At 42.0% G+C, this 21,232-nt stretch overlaps 1 protein-coding gene across 3 annotated transcripts; it reads right to left on the reverse strand.

Moving 5' to 3' along the window:
• Positions 1 to 3,873: 3,873 nt before the first annotated feature.
• Positions 3,874 to 20,542, reverse strand: GFI1B (growth factor independent 1B transcriptional repressor). 3 transcript variants are annotated; one of them, XM_020982011.1, is made up of 7 exons: positions 20,408 to 20,542; positions 11,049 to 11,168; positions 9,311 to 9,436; positions 7,981 to 8,243; positions 6,207 to 6,344; positions 5,405 to 5,669; positions 3,874 to 4,685 (listed from the first exon to the last, which is right to left on the reverse strand). In XM_020982011.1, exons 2-7 carry the CDS (start codon positions 11,146 to 11,148, stop codon positions 4,507 to 4,509), a joined length of 1,071 nt encoding a protein of 356 aa, XP_020837670.1. In that variant the 5' UTR covers positions 11,149 to 11,168; positions 20,408 to 20,542; the 3' UTR covers positions 3,874 to 4,506. The 3 variants fall into 3 exon arrangements, with proteins under 3 accessions (XP_020837670.1, XP_020837671.1, XP_020837667.1); XM_020982012.1 differs by having other exon boundaries at positions 5,405 to 5,570; positions 11,040 to 11,168; XM_020982008.1 differs by having other exon boundaries at positions 11,040 to 11,168.
• Positions 20,543 to 21,232: the final 690 nt, after the last annotated feature.

The following is a 21,232-nucleotide window of genomic DNA, read 5'->3' on the forward strand; positions in this document are numbered from 1 at the left end:
TTTGTGTTATTCTGTCCTGATTTTAGAAGAATAAGTGTTCAGAGAAGGGGGTGCTCAGGCAAACGTGAGACTGGAAGAGACCTTAAGGCCAACCAACAAGCAGAACTGGTAGCGATAGAAGTCCAGCTTGACGTGGAGCCAGTACAGGAGCTAAGTGACTTGCTTGACCCAGCCCAGAAGGGGCTGAGACCATGTACCCGGCAAAGAGAGCAAAGACAGCTTCTCAGGCATCAATAATCTGTCACTCAGAAGTGAACTATGAAAAGGAAGAAAAGGATTCCCAGAGCCCGGAGTCATGAAGTGTCCCTTGGACTTTTGTGTATGCTTCACAACCTTTGTAATTTAAGTCTGAGCTCATACTTTCTACTCATCCCCTATGCCAGGGTCCACTCTTTCCAGGTCCAGTTCCTGGGATCTTTTGTGTATGTAAGGGGAGAGTGCACCTACCACTTTGGAGGGATTATTTGGTAACTACTGTTCCTGCCTATGTATACCCTTCCATAAAAATTAATATCAACTGATCAATATCGGGGAACATACCAAACAAGGTATGTTTTATTTGTCACAGGAATCAAAAACCCAATCCATGAGGATCACTCCTGGAATCCTGAGGAGGCAATAATCATTGCCCTCCCTGGGGAACCTAATCTGCTAGTCCGGTGAAAGTTGGGAGAATGAACCCAGACAGCATGCTTCAATAAGATCATGGATTCAGAGCTAGTAGGCACCTTAGAAGCCCGGCCATCAAAGACCTAAGACTTTAAACATATGCTCATCTTATGTTGTAGGCTATTTGCTTGGCAGGAACAATAACTCACATGTATAGAGTATGTGAAGGCTTACAGGTAACTTCCCCTAACTAAAGACTTTTAGAAGACCTTAGAGGACATCTGTCTGATAGAACTCTCATTCTATAGATGAGAAAATTTAGGCTCGAAAAGGTACAATGATTTGTCTACGATCACTCCACTTGTAAGTATCAGAGCCAAATACAAGCCCAGATCTCCCTGGGTTGCTTTCTACACACACCCCTGAATCTGTACCAGGGTCTTATTCTGTCAGCTCTTCTTCTTTCCTCCCTCAGGGCTTCCTTTGATAGTCACTTTAACTAGATTTCACCAGAATATACAACATAGCCTTTAGTGAGGAGAGTGGTATGGAGAGAGGATGGCATGACACACTTTTGTGGTTTTACCCTGATTCCCAACTTCCCCTAGGATTGGCTCTGACAGCTGAGGTCCCTTCTGCTCAGACTTAAAAGGCAAAGGATCCTAGCTGAAAAGTGAAAGGGATGTCCAAGATGAGAACATGGCAGTTGGTCATTTTTCTGCCATGTATGATAGTGAGTCAGAACACTCTTTGTCTATGATCAAGGTAGGGCTAGGGTCTCTGGGGCACTGAGAGGTGCCACTAGGAGGGTATACAATACAATTTCTCTTCTAAACACACACACACACACACACACACACACACACACACACTTCCTCCTCTGGCTCAGGAAGCAGGAATCTACTTTGCATGTCTCTTATTTGTTAAACAAAACTGAACCAATATCAGGACATTTGTAGCTGCTGCCATAAAAGAATTTTTTTTTCAAGGAGGGGCAAGGGAGAGAAAGGTTGTGTTCTAAGGAGAAAGACTGACAAGGAGCTCTTTCTTCATCCTCTGAGGTTAGTTGAGATTGGGTTTTAGGTTATCTGGTTCCTCCATTGACCATCCACCATGGGGGTGGGGGAGGATGGAGGAAAGAAGAGGAGCATAGCAAACTGGAAAGAATTTGCATGTTGGGAGAGAGGGACCAGGTGGGTCTCTATGAGGTCATACTCTCCAAAGAAAGTCTAATTAAATCAGACTTCACAGGAGCAGGACCAGAGTCAGAGATAAAAGGATTTTTGATAGTCTCTTTAGCACTGAGAAGAGAATAGTTAAAAGGTTTGGGGGCTATTCAAATATTGTATACCTCATATATACACTACTTGTTTCTTCAGATCCGAGGAGCAAAGATTAATTTGTCTTTCTACTCTGTCCAAGATCTTACTAGATTGTAAACTCCACAAGGAATGGACCTTGTCTTATGGAACCATTGTATCTCAACCTACCTCCTAATGTATTCACTCCCACCTACCCCAGTACTTTATACATAGTAAATGCTTTCTTGATCAAAGTTAAGTCAATCAGCCCATGTTTTAATGAATCCTAGAGCTTTGTGGTTGGGACTCTAAAGCTCAGAGCTTGGAATTCATGCTGGAAAAAAAGATAAGTTTCTCCCAAAGAGTCAAAACAAATCTGTTCACAGATATTTAGCCAATGGGAACAATAATCCAAGTTGAAATCATAAAACAGTCTTTGTTCTGCCTTCTTCTTTTCAGAGCCCAAGTATCATCTTTTCCTAAATATCTCCCTCCCCCTGACTTACAATGTGTGCTCATCCTTATACTCTTACTTGACCTGAATTTTTTACCAGCAGTTACTTCAGAGTTAAACAACAAAGGTGGGGCCATTGTTTCCAAAAGACCTCTTAGTGAACAGGGAAGGCTCTCAGAATCTCAATCTGGCCTTTTCCTATTAACAAAGTATGAATTAATTAATCAGATTATAAAGGTCCAAGGAGGCCCAAAACATGTCATCTAAGATGGAGAACATTCCACTCAAACTGACTATCTCCATGCTTTAGATTATGTTATTTCTTTCTTCTGGAATATTCTCTCTACCTCTCATCTGTTGAAATCCAACTCATCCTTCACATCATCCCCTATACCAGGCTCCATTATCTTCAGAGTCTCAGCTTCAAACTTGCTTTCCTTTAGGTCCCTAGGATTGAACTTAGAAGAGACTAGGGACCTGCAGAGAAAACAGTACATTAAAACTCTTCCCCAAATGAGATCCTTTGTTATTACTGACTTTACTGGAGAAAGGTAAATCTGGAAGACAGGAATCCAGTCCTTCCCCAGGCTCAGAAACCTGAGTCAGATCAAATTCTCAAGATCCAGATTCATGGATCGTGGGATTGAAGAAGGTGTCTGTACTGAAGGGATTTCTTTTTTTTTTTTTCATTCAAGAAGTTTTATTAAACACCTCTGTGCAAGGTACTGAGAATACAGGTACTGACACATTTAACTAAAGAGCTTAAGTTCTCCTGGGAGTATATACTTAAGTCAAATCCAATCTAATAAATATTAAGTGCCTACTATGTAGCAGCTGAAGGGATTTCTTAGCCTAGACCTCAGAGAAGGAAGCTGCAGAGGACCCTGGTAAGGAACATCTTATCAGTGAGGAAGATCAGGGATGATCATGGAAATTAATGCTGGAAGTTTCATTTCTCCCTTTCTTTGATTAGTCATCTTCAGACTTGCAGTCTAAGAATACACAGTCCATCCACAGCTTCCAACCTAGCATGGTCTGGTTCAGAAGCACACAAAGTCTGGAATTGTAAGGGCAGGAGACTCAGAAATCCCATCTCATGCAAATCATAGATAAGAATGGAAATATCCTTCAGGGTCCCATTGTCTGCCTGGCTCCAGATTTGTGTTTATGGCTGAGGAAGGCACCAGGTATGTTTGGCCTTTCCATGCTTAGTGCCCTGCAATGCCAGTTGATGACCATGAGTGGGGATGGGGGTGGGGGTGGAGAGTGATCTTCAGACCTTGAAGGAGTGAGATCTTAGGATGCATTCCCTGAGAAATAACAGGTCTTTGGGGTCATGGTGGGTGAGAATATGGGTGGTAAGGTGCAGGAAACTCTTAAGAGTGAGGGTCCCAGGATAGCTGTCATATTAGGTCCTTAGCTAAAGGAGAAACTCTGCAAATGTGGGAAACACAATGACCCCAGAGATAACATACTTTCTTAAATTTACATTTTATTTCACAATGCCCAAAAGGATGGAGTATAGAACATAGAAGTTGCTGCTGGAAGTACACGGTTCTGTCTCCTAGATAGAAGGGCTAGGGCCCTAATGGAGAACTGTACCAGCTGGGACTGGTCTCTTGCACTTCCTACTAGAGCTAAGGAGCCACACCATTATGTCCTGGGAAAAAAAAGAATATAAAAATCAAGACCAAACTACCTCAACAGTTCTCATCACAGAGCCTTACACATAGAATATACTCAATAAATGTTAGTCAAAAGAGTGAATGAATTTGCAGCCAAAGAAAGGATGGTAAGTCTTTTCCCCCTGCCTCTCTTCCAATCTCTGGCTCATTCCATCTCTATGTCTCTAAAGTGAACCAGATCCAGTTCAAGTTCAAGTTATGGCCAAAATAGCATTTTACTAACTACTTAACCCAAACCCTTCATTTTACAGATGAAGAAACTGAGGTCCAAAGAGATAGAGTGAGTGGTACAACTCAGGCTATAGTCCAAGTGACCTAGCTCCCAATCTATGTGTGCTCTTTTCTTTTGAAAAATCGTCCACACAGGAAGAACCCAAAATGCAGAGGCGTCCAACCTCTCTTGAGGTTCAGCAGGGAAAGTCCTGGCCTGCTGGTGTTTGCAATGAGGAAGCATCATTCATTTGAGGCTGTGCTGGCTCTCCCGGTGGCGCCGAAGGTCTACCTTGCGCTGGAAGCCCTTGGCACAGAGCTCACAGCTAAAAGGTTTGAAGCCTGTGTGTTTGCGACTGTGGGTGATCAGGTTGGAGCTCTGGCTGAAAGCCTTCCCACACACCTGACACTTGTGAGGTTTCTCTCCTGCAAGAAAATAAAAGTTGATTATGGTAAAATAATATTTTACTAAAAGAAATGATGAGCAAGACGCTCTCAGAAAAACCTGGAAAGACCTGCATGGGCTGATGCAAAGTGAAATGTACTGTGTACAAAGTAACAGCAATATTGTTAGATGATCAGCCATGAATGACGTAGTTATTCTCAGTAACATAATGATCCAAGACAGCTCTGAAGGAGTTTATGATGAAAAATGCTATCTATTCCCAGAGAAAGAACTCATGATGTCTGAATACAAATTGAAACTAAAAAAAAAAAAAGAAAAGTTGAAGGGGGCAGTTTTAGAACCTAGGCATTGCTCTTTCTAGGTCTTCCTAGATTCCTGAATTCTCCTTGATCTTTAGCCTTCCTACCCCTATTCTGGGGACTTAGCCTCTCTTTCAGAGCTCGGCCTGGGGAGTAATGGTATTGATGACACAAAACTGAAGTCAGGATAATTACTTTGGCTCTTTTTTTCAATTAGTTTGGTGTCCCAAGGTGGCTTGGCTGAGGCCAATATTAACCAAAGGTTGTACCCTTTTGAGTATGCATTCACACTCACACAACGACGTCAGGTCCACCAACATTCTTGAGTGAAGAGGACTACAGTCTGGGATGAAGCAAATGCTACAGATAACCCGACCCCTAGAACATGGAGAGCTCAACCTCTCTGGGTTTTGGTATTTGTGTAGATGTACTCAGCTTACCAGTGTGGATGTAGGTATGTTTCTTCATGTCTGACTTCTGGTGGAAGCGCTTGCCACAGTACTGGCAGGGGTAAGGCCGTGTGTCCGAATGGATGAGGAGATGGGTAGACAGGGTGGAGGAGCGCTTGAAAGCTTTGCCGCACATCTTACATTCAAAGCTCCTCTCCTGCCGGAGGAAACGGGGGCCCGGGGGGTCAGGTGCAGGTGGAACCTCAGGGTCATTTATTGTGAACGTTGGAGCAGGACTGGACCCAGCTGGGATCCCCTGAGGAACAGGAGACTCAATTGGGATGACTTTGAGAACACTGGGGACCTAGGAGATTAGGGTCCCCATTTCTATCTTCGTGGGGTAAAGGGGGAGAGGTGTCACTAGGTTATAAGTGAATGTTCTGACAGTATTCGCTGTATGTATGCCCTGCTTATTTTTAATGGTTTTGAGGATTTTTAGAATATCCTGAAGGGAATATTGAGAATTGGGGATTGGGAAGGAAGCCTTGGCAACTCAGACTACTGCCTCCGCACCTGGAGTTTTGCCATCTGTGGTGCATCCTGGCCTTCTGCCTGGGGATTGGGAGGAGGGAAAGAGAGATGTGGTGTTGGTAAAAAGGTGACAAACTGAGGCAGATAATAGAAATGAAGATGGCTGAGGTGTGGGTATGGGAAAGGATTCCCCATCTGTCTCCTCTCTCCTCTTCTTGCCTTCTTCTACTCTGAGTTGTCTCTTTTAGGAAGGGGCAGAATGGAGCGGGAAAGAAGAAAAATTCTTGCTCCCTTTTCCCTCTACCCATTGTAAACCACCTACCTGGGAGTGTATATGAGCATGCTGCTCAAGGCTGACTGAGTGGCCGAATGTTTTGCCACAAACTTCACAAGCAAAGGGTCGAGTCCCACTGTGGGTTCTCCGAACATGAACCTCCAGTCCATGGGGAGTAGGAAATACCTGTAGGGAGGTAAGAATGGGGGAAAGAGAAGACAGTGGGTGAGGGCTAAGGTGTTTCCACTGAGGTCTAATCCTTCCACCACAGGATTGCACTGAAGTAGTGGTCTGGTAGGTTTCCTAAGAGTAAAAAAAGGTTCAAGCCTTGGGCAGCCAAGATTATTCTATTCTACTTCTCCATAGAAGCAGTGAGAAGAGCCCTGGACTGAGTATAGAGAAGCATAAGACAACTTTGACAAAGTCTTCAGGGCAATTAAGTGCCCCAGTGGATAGAGAGCTGAGCCTAGAGTCAGAAAGACTGAGTTCAAATGTAGCTTCAGATACTTCCTGGCTACGTGACCCTGTGCAAGTCACTTAACCTCTTGTTTGCCTCAGTTTCTTCATCTATAAAAAGGGGATCATAATAGCTCCTACCTCCTAGAGTTGTGAGGATCAAATGAGATAATAATTGTAAAGGGCTTAGCACAGTGCCTGGCACATAGAAAGCATTATATAAATGTTAGCTGTCATTATTAAGTGATAGAAGGTGAAATAAGCACAAGTAGAAAGGCAATATACATAATGAATGGCATGGAAATGGAAAAACAACAATGAAACAACAGAAAATAAATACTTTGAAATTATAATAACCAAGTTTGGTCCGAAAGAAAAGATGAAAACACCCTGCCCCTGTCCTTTTCTTTATAGAGATGAGGGACTGTGGTTGCAGAGCAATGATAATATCAGCCTCTTCTATGTATTGGCTAATTTTATTGAACTACTACTTCTTTTTCTCTCCTTTGTTCTATTGCTCTTTGGGAGGGAGCAGGGAGAAGGGAATATAGGTATGATCTATAAATAAATGATATTCACAAAAATTGCTCCCCTCCTTCCTTCTCTTTCCTTCCCTCTCACTAGGTTGATAGTCAGAAGACCTAGGTTTGAATCTTTATTCTTTTTTTTTTATATAAGGCAATTGGGGATAAGTGACTTGCCCAGTGTCACACAGCTAGTAAGTGTGTCAAGTGTTTGCTCTGAGGCCGGATTTGAACTCAGGTACTCCTGACTTCAGAGCTGGTGCTCTATCCACTGCACCACCTAGCTGCCCCTTTGAATCTTTATTCTAACAGAACTGATGGTGTGATGTTGTCAGGCAAGTCACATAACCCCTCTGTTTCCTCTTCTATGAAATGAAGGAATTAACAGCCTAAGGCAAAGGTTCTTAACCTGGATTTCTAAACTTTTTTTTTTATATTTTGATAACTGTTTCAACATAATTGGTTTCCTTTGTATTCCTATATGGGTTGTTGCTGTTTTTTTTTAATTTAAAAGCATTATTCTGAGGAGTCCATAGGCTTCACCAGACTTTCAAGGGTTAGGGTTACTAAAAAGGTTAAGATCCCTTTCATCCCTACTATTACCTATTTTAAGGTCCTTCCCAGTTTTGACATTCTATGTTCTTAGGTCCGCTAAAATTCCATAGTTATTTGATTCCCATCATAGATCCACAGTCCCCTGATTCAAAATCAAGACCAGATAATTCAGGGACATCCTATGATAGCAAAGGAGAAGGTAGGCATAGTAGAGGACAGAAAGACCAGATAACTTGCTCTGAGATGACATCCAAAGTGCATCTCTTCTGTTTCCTCTGATGATTTACCTTATTGCACTTGACACAGTGATAGGCTTCCATGCCAGGGGAGTAATGTAGACTGTAGTCCAAAGGAGGGTCAGAGCTGGGCACCAGTGAGCTGCCATACAAGCTTACTGAGTTCTCTAGGAAGGCAGATTGCATGGTGGAGGTAATCTGTCCATAGCCATAAGGAGAAGAGAAGGCATCCCAAGAGAAGCTGTGTTTGTAGTAGGAGGGTGAGGCAGGAGCCAAGCCATGGTCCTGGGCCTGGAGAGCCAAGATGGAAGTCTCTGGGGGTGTGGATAGAGGAGAAACATGAGGACAGAAACTACTGCATAGCTCCTCTACTGAGTAAGCAGGGTAATGAGCCTAAAGAAAAAACTGTAATATCCCACCCACCCTCAGCCCTGACCAAAGCCTACCCCTGTCAAGTAGCCAATATCCTGTCTTGCTTGAGTAGTAAGGACTCTTGGGATGCATCTTGGTCAACAAGCATTTAACAAAAGAGAACTATGTGCTTAGTATGAGGAAGCACAGGGTAGTTGCTAAAAAGCTGGCCTTACAATCAAGAAAACCTGGGTTCAAAACCTAGCTCTGACATACACTGACTGGATGACCCTGGGAAAGTCAGTTTCACCACCCCCAAGCAACTCTGTCTAAGTTTCAAAGAGGTGACTACTTGCATTGGCAGAGGGAGGTGAAATGATAGGTCTAATCTCTCCTATTCTGACCTCAACCATGCTATGTTGCAGGGACTGTGCCAAATGCTAGGGCTACAAAGAAAGACAATGGTGGTCCCTGCTCTCAAGGAGTTCACATTTTGGTGGGGGAGACAGCATTTAAATAAGGAAGTACATATAAGAAACACAGAGTAAATGGAAGGTAATTTCAAAAATTCAAAAAGCCAATACATAAGGTAATACACTAGCATTTGGGGAGACCAGCAAAGGCCTCCTGCAGAAGGTTGAATTTAAGCTGTGTGGAAGGAATGGATTCTCTATCACACCTCTTCTATTCTTCCTCTTAGTGGACAAAGGACAAACAACAACAATAATTTAGCCCCTATGCCTCAAGGGTATCTCAGCCTCTGCTTTGCCTTGGACTAAGCTAGTTCTATGACCTTAACTCTCTTCTCTGTTCCTCCAGCCTTCCAGAAATCCAAGACCACTGCCCTCTTGGGTCTGCCATTCTTTCGAATAAGCTCTTTCAGGTTAGTTATTCCACCTTCGTGGAAGCAGTGCAACCTTTCCCACACCCACGCCTTCTCGTTTCTACTCCCTCTGGCCCTTGGGTGCCAATATGGTAAATTAACCTTGGTTCTCCCAGAGGGATTTGGAAGGGGGTTTGAAAAACATACCTGGAACTGATGTTGTCCTGCTCAGACCCTGATCCTTGTTATTGTCTTCTTTAGAGTCATCCCAGTCTGGAAATTGGTTTGGGCTACTAAAAGTTGTGGTGTCCCCCAGGACCTGGTTGGTGGTAACTGCAGGGCAAGAAGTGCTTTGAGAGTTACCATTCCCTGGAGACAATCACATCTGCAATTTCCTTCCAAGGGAGTGATCTCTGAAGGAAATACCATCTAAGGGAAGAAATCTCTGGAAATAGCAATACATTGTCCTCTGACCTGAAGGGAAGGCGAATGGGGGCATGGGATTGAAATTCCAACTTCCCAACACCACCTCCTCCAGGAAGCCTTCCCCTCTCTTTAGTTGGGAACATTTACCACTACCAGAACCATCCCCCAACCTTACAGAAAACATTTTTCTTTTGGTGACTCTCTAATACACTTCTTTTATTTTATGCATTGTTGTATGTTAACCTGTGTATGTCATATCTCCCCACTGGAATATAAGCTGAGAGCAGGGACCATTTCATATTTAAAAGTTGTACCTCTCCCAGGTGCTTAATAATTGTTTGATAAGCAACAAATTGATTCATTTGACTAACACCTACTGTTTGTAGAGCTCTGTACTAGGTGCTAAGGGATGCATAAAGCTGAGATAAAATGACATCCCAGGGTTATGGCACTCACAATGTAGTTTGGGGGACATGAGACAAAATCCCTGTTACAATATATATTCAAGCAAAAAAAAATCCCAAATTAGCCAAGTCCAAAAAAAAAGTTTCATTCTCTTGAGTCTTTTACCTCTCATCAGGAGGTGGATCAGGAGGTGGATAGCATGTTTTACCATGAGTACCCCCCTGGCATTGAGACTGATCATTAGCGAGTCTTTCAAATTTGTCTGTTTTTACAATATTGTCGGTCAGTCATTGTAAAAATTGTTCAGGTTATGCTCAGTTGATTCTGCTTCAGTTCATAAAAATCTTCTCAGGTTTCTCTGAAACCATCCTCATCCCCATTTCTTACAGCACAATAGCATTCCATCACATTTCTGTACCATCAATTGTTCAGCCATTTCCTAACTGATGGACACTTCCTTAATGTAGGATCATATAGTTAGAGCCATAAGGGACCTCAGAGGTCATCTGGTCCAATTCCTTTTACAGCTAAGGAAATAGAGATCCAGACAGGTTAAAAAACCCATACAGATAATAAGCCACAGAGCTAGGTATTTGAACTCCAGGGCCTCTGACTCCATCTTTAACATGTGCTTTCCACAATGCCACACCCTTGAAATTCTAGAAAGGTATCCAGAGCAGATGGAATTTCTTTTTTTTTAATATAAATTTTTTTTTAGCTTTCAACATTCACTCCTACAAGTTTTTGAATTCTAAATTTTCACCCCATCTCCCCTGTCCCCCCACCCCAAGATGTCAAGCATTCTGAATATCCCTTCCCCTAGTCTGTCCTCTCTTCTATCTCTCTCCCCTTCTCTTATCCCCTTCCCCTTCTATTTTCCTATAGGGCAAGATAGACTTCTGTACCCCATTTCCTGTATTTCTTATTTCCCAGTAGCATGTCCAGAGCAGATGGAATTTCAAGGCTTCCATTATTCCTGGGAGTTAGAAAGGATTGTGAAAGATGGACGAATGTAAAGCTTAGGGATGAAAAAAGGAAGGAAAATCTTAATATGTGAACCTATGAAGTCTAGTGTCTACCCAAGAGGTCTCAAAAGAAGGCTCACCTGGCTCACCTGAAGGTGGGATGTGAGCCCACAATAGATCATCATGCTGGGCTCGAGGCTTATGGTAAGTGTGAGCCTTTTTACTCTTGACCAGGAAGGAACGAGGCATTTTTAATCACCTTTCTGGAGCTGAAATAAAGACAACAGCAACATTAACACACTTTTGTAATGCTTTTTAAAGCACATTCATTATAACAATCCTGGAAAAGTAAGTCAGGCACATTTTGTCATCTTAATTTTACAGTTGAGGAAACCCTGTGACTAAGGGTTTATGGGACTTGCAAATGCAAATGTAGTAAGAGGCAAAGTCGTGACTTGAACCATATTCTGATTCCAAATCCAGGGGTCCTTCCAAAATTAGCAAGAAAAATGGGAATCTTCCCTTTCTACCACCTCCTCCTGGAGGACTTGAATTCATACAGTACTTTGTGAACTTTCCTCACAAAAACCTGAGTTAGGTAGGGCAAATCAAGTCATTCCCATTTTTTAAAATGGTCAGAGGTGAGGGATTCAAATCTTCCCTACTACACCACACTGCCCTTCAAAACTGAATAGTTATCACATGAGACCTCAACAATCATATTGTGAAATCAGAGCTAGTATTTTCCTCCTACAAGAACCTTAGCTGATCCATATTCCTTTCTCCACAAGGGTAAAGGAAGAGGGAAGAGACAAGGATTCCCATTTTTCAGAGGGGAAAACAGTCACAGAAAATGTGCTTCCAGTCTTATCTCTCACCCCCAGGCCAGCCTTCTCAGACTGGGAGTCCTTAAGAGTCTAAGTGGATCTGTAGACAGGACAACTAGAGACTTGCTCTAATCATGAGTCCTGGCCTTCAGCTATTCCCTTTAGAAATTATTCTGGATTAGTCAGTCTCCTGCCTCTTCTGCTTCTCCTGCTGCCTGCTGGCCCCTTCTATCCTCTGCCTCCCCTCTCCGCGCCCCTCCCCCTTACCTCCCCTCCCTCCCCTGCTCTTTCCCTCCCCTACACCTCCCCTCTCCCCTGTCTCTCTTCTCTCTCATGTCTCTCCTGCCTCCTCTCTCTCCTCTTTCTCCTGTCTCTCCTCTCTTCTCTCTCTCCCCTCTCTCCCCTGTCTCCCTTGCTTCCCCTGCTTCTTGCCTCCTCAGCCTCCTCTGCTCTGCCTCTGTCCTCTAGAACTCTTCTTCAGGACCTTCTTTCCCAACTTGCTGGGGGTCTCCTTTAATAGCAGAGGTTAATCCTCATACCTCCTCCCTTTGTGGGTAGGGTTGCCATTGTCTCTTTTCTGCTCCTAGGTCACCACCCAATCTCACATCTCATTAACACCTTTTAATTCCCTTAAGCAGAAGATTTGAACAAAGCCAATTTTTTGTCTCTGTACACTCCAAAGACATGCAAGCTGAGTGTATAAACCTGCTACTACAAAAGCCAGTGATAAGTGATTGTTTCTATCAATTCAGCACTCATTTATTAAGGGCCTACTGTGTGCAAAGAAGGTAACAGGAAAAACACTGTGTAAGTTGTACTTTAGCATTCATTCTTTGTATTCCAAGACAGATCACACCTCTATGATTAAGATAAACTATGCCTGCAATACTCATTCCCAACTCAGATACTCCCTGGCAGCTGGGCACTCACATGCCTAGACTACTGAGCCTGGAGTCAAGATCGACCTGAGTTCCAATCCAGCTTCAAACACTTAGTAGCTGTGTGACCTTGGGTAAGTCACTTAACCCAGTCTGAGTTGGAGAAGGAAATGGCCAACCACTCAATATCTTTGCCAAGAAAACCCCAAATTGGGTCACAAAGAGCCAGACATGACTGAAATGACTGAATAACAACAAATCAAATGAGGTAATATTTGTAAAGGCCTGATGATAGTATTAAGTTAATTCCATCATTTTCCCATACCCCTTTCCTGATGCTTTCTGATTGTTTTTTGAGTTCTACCCAGTTAACACTGAATAGTTCTAAGAGCAGATACTTACACTTAACTTTAAAGTTTACTTTCTATACATCTTCCCCATAGCCTAAATGTAATCTCTATTGTTTCCTCCCTTTCCCTCCACCTCATTTCAAAGATGAGAAAATTGAGGATCAAAAAGGTTGAATGATTTGCCCAGGATCACGCCATGAATGTCATCAAGGTTCTAAGACAGTGAATAGGCATTTATTAAATGCCTACTCTGTGTCAGGCACTTCGCTAAACCTGATGTTAGAAAGAATGGTAAAAGTCAACTTCTAAGAGGCTCCCAATCTAGTGCTCTTCCCTCCTAACTGCAAGCCCAGCATTTTATCTCCTCCATGGGACACTACCCTTTGCACTTGGTTATGCACTAGCTTGTTTCATGTACACTATTCATAGCCTGTGTGTCCTCAACAAAGCTGTAAGATCCTTGGAAGCAAAAACAATGTCTTCTATTTTTATCATCGAAGTAATATGTATATAGCACCTCTTGATTCAATAATCTCCAAAGGTTCCCTATCACCTCCCATATCAAATATAAAAATCTCTATTTGGTGTCTAAGGCCCTTCATAATCTAGCCCTTTCCTACCTTTCCAGTCTTCTCCACTCAACATATTTGCCATGCAGGAGCACTGGCCAGTTTGCCATTCTTTGAACAAAATGCTTCATTTCCCAGCTCCATGAATTTTCACTGGCTGTCTATCATGCCTACAACTCTAGCCCTCCTCATCTCTATCTCTTGGCTTTCCTGGCTTCCTTCAACTGCCAGCTAAAATCCCACTCTATAAGAAGTCTTTTCTGCTCCTCCTTAGTACTAGTGCCTTCCTTCTATCATCTCTCCAATACATCCTGCATAGATCTTGTATATATCTTGTATAGACCCTGTTTGTCCATATTAAGTGCCTACTGTCCTTTTGTTTGTTTCTCTCCCATTAGATTGTGAGCTCTTTGAGAGCAGGGACTGTCTTTTGCTTTTTCGTGTATCCCTTATGCTTAGCCCAGTGCCTGGCACACAGTAGGCATTTAATAACTGCTTGTTGATTTTACTATATGATAGATATTTAATAAATGCTTATTGAATTGAATTCTTCTGACAACATCATTTCTGAAAATTTCCTATCTCCCACAGAGCTTCGAGTCTGATATCTGTAAAGCGCGGGAAAAGGATTGTAGCACCCTCAGAAAGCAAGCTCTGAACAACACTTTAGGGTTGAGGTGGGTGTTATCCACTGATAAAACATTTGGCCCAGAGAAGGAGTGTACTGCTGGAGAGATTACCAAGAGCATACAATATCAAGCTTTGGTCTTTAGGGCAGTTGTAGAAGGTGGAGAGGGGAGAGCTCCCTGAACCAGGAAGGGAGAACAAGGCAGCGCAAAGGACCAGCATTTGCCTGTTTTCTCAATGTCATACTACCTATCTCTCACACCCAGTAACAGTGTTTTCTTTAAGCAAGGGCCCAGGAAGGAAAGAAAGATGGGAACAGATTTTGCATCTTCTGAAACCCAAAAGTCTTTGCCCAAATTTCCAATCTCAGGGACAGAAGATGGCCCTTCCTGATCCCCTTAGATCTGTAGATACTCTTCCCATGATAGCCAAATACCTCCTTTAGCTCTCATAATGCCTGGGTCAGGGGAATAGAAAGAACACTGGTCTAAACATCAGAAGACCTGGGTTGTGGTCTCAGTTGTGCCACTCACTAGCTGTGCGATCTTGGGGAAGTTGGGTCAACTCCCTACGCTCAGTTTCCTTTTCTGTGAAATGAGAAGAATGGATCATCAGGCCTGCACAACCTTCGGCCCATGGCCCATTTATGGCAGGCCAAAGGATTTCAGGAAACCCTCGAAAAATGTAGAGGAAAACATCTTTTACATTTTTCGAAGGCTGGCTGAAATCTTTTGGCTGACTGCAGGTTGTGCAGGCCTGGATTAAATGCTTTTTATGAAGTCCTTCTGGATTTGGGATTCTAAAAACTCTAAGGGGAAGGACAGACAATGAGAAGGCTCTGAGTATTATCCCTCTCAGCCCCTTGTCAAGCAAACAGAACAGGCTGGCACTGTAATCACCCATACTTTCCTTGCAATAAATTCCTTATCTCCTGGGGACACAGTCTTCCTCCCCTCGTGTACCCCCCCCACCAACACACACACTCACCCACCACCCCTCCCCTCTTCCTTCCCTCTTCCTCCAACTCTGTCCTTCACTAAATTAGTTTGGCTTGGAGGAACAAGAGAGGCTAAGTCCCTGATTACTGAGAGTAGTCAGGGTTTGGTGGGCTCAAGGTGGGAAATGTGTGGGGTGTGGAGAATGGATTTGCATGAAGATTTGCATTTGTTCTGGTACTCTTGGGTGGCATACCTGCAACCTGCTACCACTGTAGGTGAAGCCACTTTGGATCTTTGTAGCCCCCCACAGACACTTCAGGGAAAGTTATTGTTGTTCTAAATGCTTTTAATCAGAACCATTGAAGCTTAAGTTACCTGTTTGCCAATCAGGAGATGGAAAATAATTACTCTTTTTATTTTTAGAGCTTCAGGGAAAAGTCAAGGTAATCCAGGCTGAGAAGCCTGATTGCCAAGTTGCATAGTTTAGGATGCTTCCCCAAGGATATGTGGGTAATGAAAGAATAAGATCCAAAGAGAGATTGACTCCAAAGGACCGGTGCTTAATTGTGAAGCTGCCTGGTTTGCTTCCTTTTAGTAGAGAGGTGTCTCTGGTCCAGATGTGAGTAGCTAAAAGTAGACAGTGCTCTGTGTGTGTGTGTGTGTGTGTGTGTGAGAGAGAGAGAGAGAGAGAGAGAGAGAGAGAGAGAGAGAGAGAGAGAAATGGGGAGGGGTCTCCTAAGGGGGAACAATAGAATTGATTCAGGGTGGGCTGGGGGTAGGGGTAGGACAATTCATCAGTTCATCATACTTCTATTTCACCCATTGAAGCACCTGGGAAAATGCCCATGATTTTACCTTCAGGGTGCACATTGCATCTGGGGCTCAACATAACTATCCTCCCAAAGCCACAGAGAAATACCACTCAGTGGCTTAAGGCAGGAAATGGTGAGGAACCTCACCAAAACTATAGGGCAGGGGCATCCTGGTGATTTTTCATGTTTTGGATCACACAGGACCCCTTCCATTTACCAATGATAAACCCAGAATGGCCAAATCAAATTCTCCTGAGATCACCTGATCTCTTTTAACTCTTTCCTTAAAACCAAATATACAAATACGGGTAGGGGTGGGGGTGGAAATCTCTCCCTTTCCAGGAGGAAAGGCAGATGAGGTAATAGGGCTCACCATTTAGATTGTAGATGTCCTGGTCTCCTTTATGGAATCTCAGAGCTAAAAGTAAACTTTAGATTTCATCTAGTCCAATCTACCCCATTTTATAGATGAATAAACTGAGGCCCAGAGAAGACTTGCCCAAAGTCACACCATAGTTAGTAATGGAACCAGGTCTCCTAACAGCCAATCCACATACATACTAAAATCTTCATGGCAGTACTTTTTATGGTAGAAAAGAAAAACAACCTGAAAATAAAATGGGAGCTCATTGATTGGGGAGTATCTGGAAAAATTATGGCATATGAATAAAATGAAATATTATTGTGTCATAAAAAAATGACAGAGATGATGAATCCAGAAAAACCTGGGGATATTTATAGGAACTGATGCAGAGTAAAGTAAGTAGAACTAGGAGAACCACACATACTCACAATAATGTGGTCCCCTGTATCTTCAATCACATAGGTGAAAGCAAAAGTACTAAATGGCAGAACATGGATTAATTGTAATGACCAATTTCAGATCCTGAGAACAAATGAAAAATCCTCTTTAGTTTTTCTGTGGTAAAGAAGCAAGAGATGCTGGATATAGAATGTGAGAGGAGAAAGGACTATGGAGTCAAAACAAAAACAAACAAAAATTTGCTGCCCCTTTCTTCCCCATGTGATTCTTTTTATAAGAACTGCAAAACTAAAATTAATGACACAAGGGACCCCAAGTTAGACTGAGCCCTAAGTACAAATATACTGAGAAATGCTTGAAAGGAACTTCCCTTTGCTCTATAACCTTCCCCTCCACCTCACCACCACACAAGAAAACAGGAACTAATCATCCATAATGCAGTTAATTAACAACTAAATAGCCAGTAACATAGTTCTGATTCACACGGATCTATCCTGGCATAGATCTGAGGGCACGGATTGTGAAAGAATGCACCGATTTCTTCATAAAGCAAGTGACTTGATCTTATCAAGTGTCCGGAAAGTCAACCACTGTTAACATCTCTTCAGAAAACCTCTATTCCAGAGATATCAGCCCCTGATCCTAAATTAGTATGACATTTGGTGCTTCTGTAAAAATATCTAACATTTTGTTTTGATATAGAGTGTCATTTGGTCTTGGATGCATTATAGTACATTTCTGCTGTGGACAAAAGTAAACAAAACCTTGTGATTTGTTATACAAGGACACTTTCCATTTAGGCCAGAGAACTGAGGTGGGTGGCATATCACACACCATCAGTGTAAGTACCTTCGAATGCAATTGACTTGAGGAGGCAGCAGAAAGTACTAGAAAGGACACTTAATTGGAGTTCAGGGGCTGGGGTTCAAATCCCAGTTCCGTCACTTGTGTGACCTTGGATAAGTCATTTAGACTCTCTGAGCCTCAGTTTCCTTATTAGTAAAATGAAGGGATTTGGCTAGAAGATCTCTAAGATCTATTCCAACCCTATATCTATGATCCTATGAGTTTGAGGGGTGTCATTTCTCATCTATGGGCCTATTTCCCCTCTGTAAAATGAGAAGATTGGGCTAGCTGATCACTGAGCTCATTTCCAATTCAAAAAGTCTATGAGCCTGTGTCCTTATGTGACAGAACCACCTTAACAAAGAAACTCATATTTTGGGGTTCCCTTTTAGGGAGCATTGGGTAATTCTCACAATATTTTCCCAGGGTCGGTAACATGGGACTATTTTGACTTCCTTTGTGTTTAAAGACCATGTTCAAGCTCTCCAGTGATAAGCTTTCTGAAAAGATTCTGTGATATGCCTCTGATCTACCTTTAGCTGTAGAAGTCAGAATAGTATGTCATTTTTTGAGCAGATCTACAGAATTTGGAAGAGCTAGTCATAATCTGTTGCTAAACTCCAAAACTGTGTTGCATATCTAAAGCACACAAGATGGAAAATACAGACTTTGGATATCTAAGTGGTTCCTATAGTTTAAAAAAAATCATTACAGTGGTAAAAGAAAGAAGGAAGGAAGGAAGGAAGGAAGGAAGAAAGAAAGAAAGAAAGAAAGAAAGAAAGAAAGAAAGAAAGAAAGAAAGAAAGAAAGAAAGAAAGAAAGAAAGAAAGAAAGAAAGAAAGAAAGAAAGAAAGAAAGAAAAAATACCACCGCCTTCTAGGCCAGGGGTTCTTAAAGTGGGGCTCATAGATTCCTCTCCCTCACTCCCACTAAGAAGTTTAAGAGGCGTATAGACAGAATTCTATGGGGTTTGTGAAGTTGGATGGGAAAAATATTTTGAGAACTGTATTTTGATATCATTGGTTTCTTTTGTAATTATTATAAAAGGAGTCCTTAGGCTTCATCAAACTACCAAAAGGATCTGTGACACAAAAGGGGTTGAGAACCCCTGATCTAGGCTGAACTGGGGCAAACCTTTCTTTTGTTCTAGTTAAGGGCTAACATGAAGCACTTTGCACACTATGCCACACACAGCAAAGCTCCTGCAAGTTATATTGAAGCATACCCACCCAGGAAAAGCTAGAGAGTGTAGTCGCCAGAATTTTATGCTGCCCTTATCATAAACAGACTTGTCTTCAACTTGTATCTCTAGGGAATGCAGCACATTTTTTAGAAAAGCAGTTTAGAAAAATGAATCAATCCAACTTTAAACTGGTTATAAAACCTCAGAAGCTGTTGAAGTTTCATTGGAGGGACCAGAACTGAAATCTTTTGAAGCCAGCTGCCCTTTCTTCACAGGTGAGAGTGGCGGTGGTGAGTTCCAACCCCGTGAGTCATTTATACTCATCACAAATATGGTCATTAGGCTAGTTAGAAGTGGATCTAATGTGATCTCTACCCTCTCATCCTCAAAGACTGCACACATCTCTGTACTTTTTCTGAAAGGAAGGTTGAAAAATTGTGAAAATCACAAGGAATGCAGAGTTGGTCACCTCCATATATATGCAACACATTAAGAAAGTATTTCCCTTGTTCGCCAGAGGGTCAGGAGATCGGGTGTTGGATATTAGTGGTCTCTATGAGTTTTGCAGAAACAGACTTCCGTGTGGAACTTTAAAGTGTCTGTTAATATACAGAAGAACACAAAGATGCATGAATTTATACATTTATAGAAGTGCCATGAACATTTGTGGGATTCGGACAGAGTCACGGGGCGTTAAACCTGGAATAGATCTTAGAAATCATTTAGTTTAGTGCTCTCATGTTATAGCTCAGGAAACAGCCATAGAGAGGTGGGGTGTCTTGCTCAAAGACAATGGTAAAGCTGTGATTAAAATTCTGATCTGCTGGCTTCCAGCTTAGTACACTTTAGTAGAGAAACATCAGCGGATCATTCAATAAGCATTTATTAAGCACCTGTTGCTATGTGCCAAGCAACAGGGGAGGTGCTGGGAATACAGTTACAAAGAATGAAACAGCCCATCTTTTAAAAGAAGTCTAATGGAGAGTGTTAGCATGTGTGTAAATGCATCTGGCCCTGAAGGTAAATAGGTACGTATAACATATTTTAATATGAATAGTATCCAAAAAGAGAGTTTGTAGCTTGGTTATCCATGAATCATAGTATCATATATCAAGAGACTGGAAGGGACAGCATAGGATCAAATCAAAGGACCATAGATAGATTTAGAGCTGGAAGGCATGTTAGCAGCCACTGAATTCACATACATACGGATGAAGAAACTGAAGACCAGAGAGGTTAAATGGCCCCTGAGCATACTGGCAGTGAACATCGGAGAAATTTGAGATTAAGTTTCTGACTCCAGAGCTAGTGGTCTTTCTATTGTCCCAAATGATATAGACTTGGAATTTTAGAGCAAGTAGGGAGTTAAGAGATTACTAAGTAAAATATCTTTATTTTATGGATTAGGAAATTCAGTCCCAGAGAGGTTAAGTGATCTGCACCAGGTCACACAGCAAGTTAGAATCAGAGGTTCCACTATAAACCTTGTCTAATTCCCAGTCTCTTTTCATTACACCACAGCAAAAAACATAGCATTTCAGACCTAGCTAATACACTAAACACTTTTATTTATATAATCTTTTAAAGGCCATATAGTTTTCCCTGAGTTTTTTGTAGAACTGCAAGCTGAGCTACATTACTACTACTACTGAAAAAAAAATCTAAGTTAGACATGCAAATCAAAAATCTATGAAATCAACTTTTAAATCATTCACCTGTTTGGGAGTTAGAGGTTCACTCTCTTCACGTTATGACTTCAGTTCTTGCCAGAAAGACAATGTGTATAAAAGGATTTTTACAGCATTCTCTTTGGGTAACGTTCTTCCACTCTGTCAACTTTGTTACTCTCTGCTCAAATAGATACTTCTCCTTTTTTTTTTCTTTCTAATGTTCCCCTCCCTGATTTTTCAATCTGATTATTTGTGTCAAAATCTGGCGGTGAAGAAACAGCCAATGGAAAGAGAGAGCTCAGGCTGTATTTGCTTATCAAAACTTTCCAGGACTTAAGAAAACGGAATTCTCATTCCTAGTCCTCAGCCCCTTTTAGCAGCAGTAAGCCACCCTGTTTGCTTGAGTTCCTGAATGTTATTTAAAAAGAAAGTCCTGAGGAGTGACAAACTGAATACAACCTTAAGAGAAAAAAAAAGTAGTTTGCATCAAACCTGTTTTAATATAGAGAACTAATGTGATGCTTCTCTTTCTTACCAGGAAATTAGTTCTTTTCCTTTTAAATCACACAAATACAACAGTGCTGCCATTAAATGTGTGAAATATTATAGTTTTACTCAAAAAAACTCTGGAAAATGGGAGTCACAAGATTTAGATCCTACCCCTAGCTTGCCTGCTAACATGAGCAAATTGCAACCCCTTTCCGATCCTCAGTTCTCTTACTTACCAAATGGGCAGGAAGAAAAAAGGTTGGATTTGCTGAGAGGTTCTTAACTTTTTTCTGTCATGGACCTCTCTGGCAGTCTGGTGAAACTTGTGGATCTTTTCTCAGAATAATGTTCTTAAAAGCATAAAATAAAATACCTAAGATT

The sequence above is a fragment of the Phascolarctos cinereus genome, unplaced genomic scaffold, assembly GCF_003287225.1.
Source record: "Phascolarctos cinereus isolate Bilbo 61053 unplaced genomic scaffold, phaCin_HiC Scaffold_2;HRSCAF=192, whole genome shotgun sequence".
NCBI classification, from domain to species: domain Eukaryota; kingdom Metazoa; phylum Chordata; class Mammalia; order Diprotodontia; family Phascolarctidae; genus Phascolarctos; species Phascolarctos cinereus.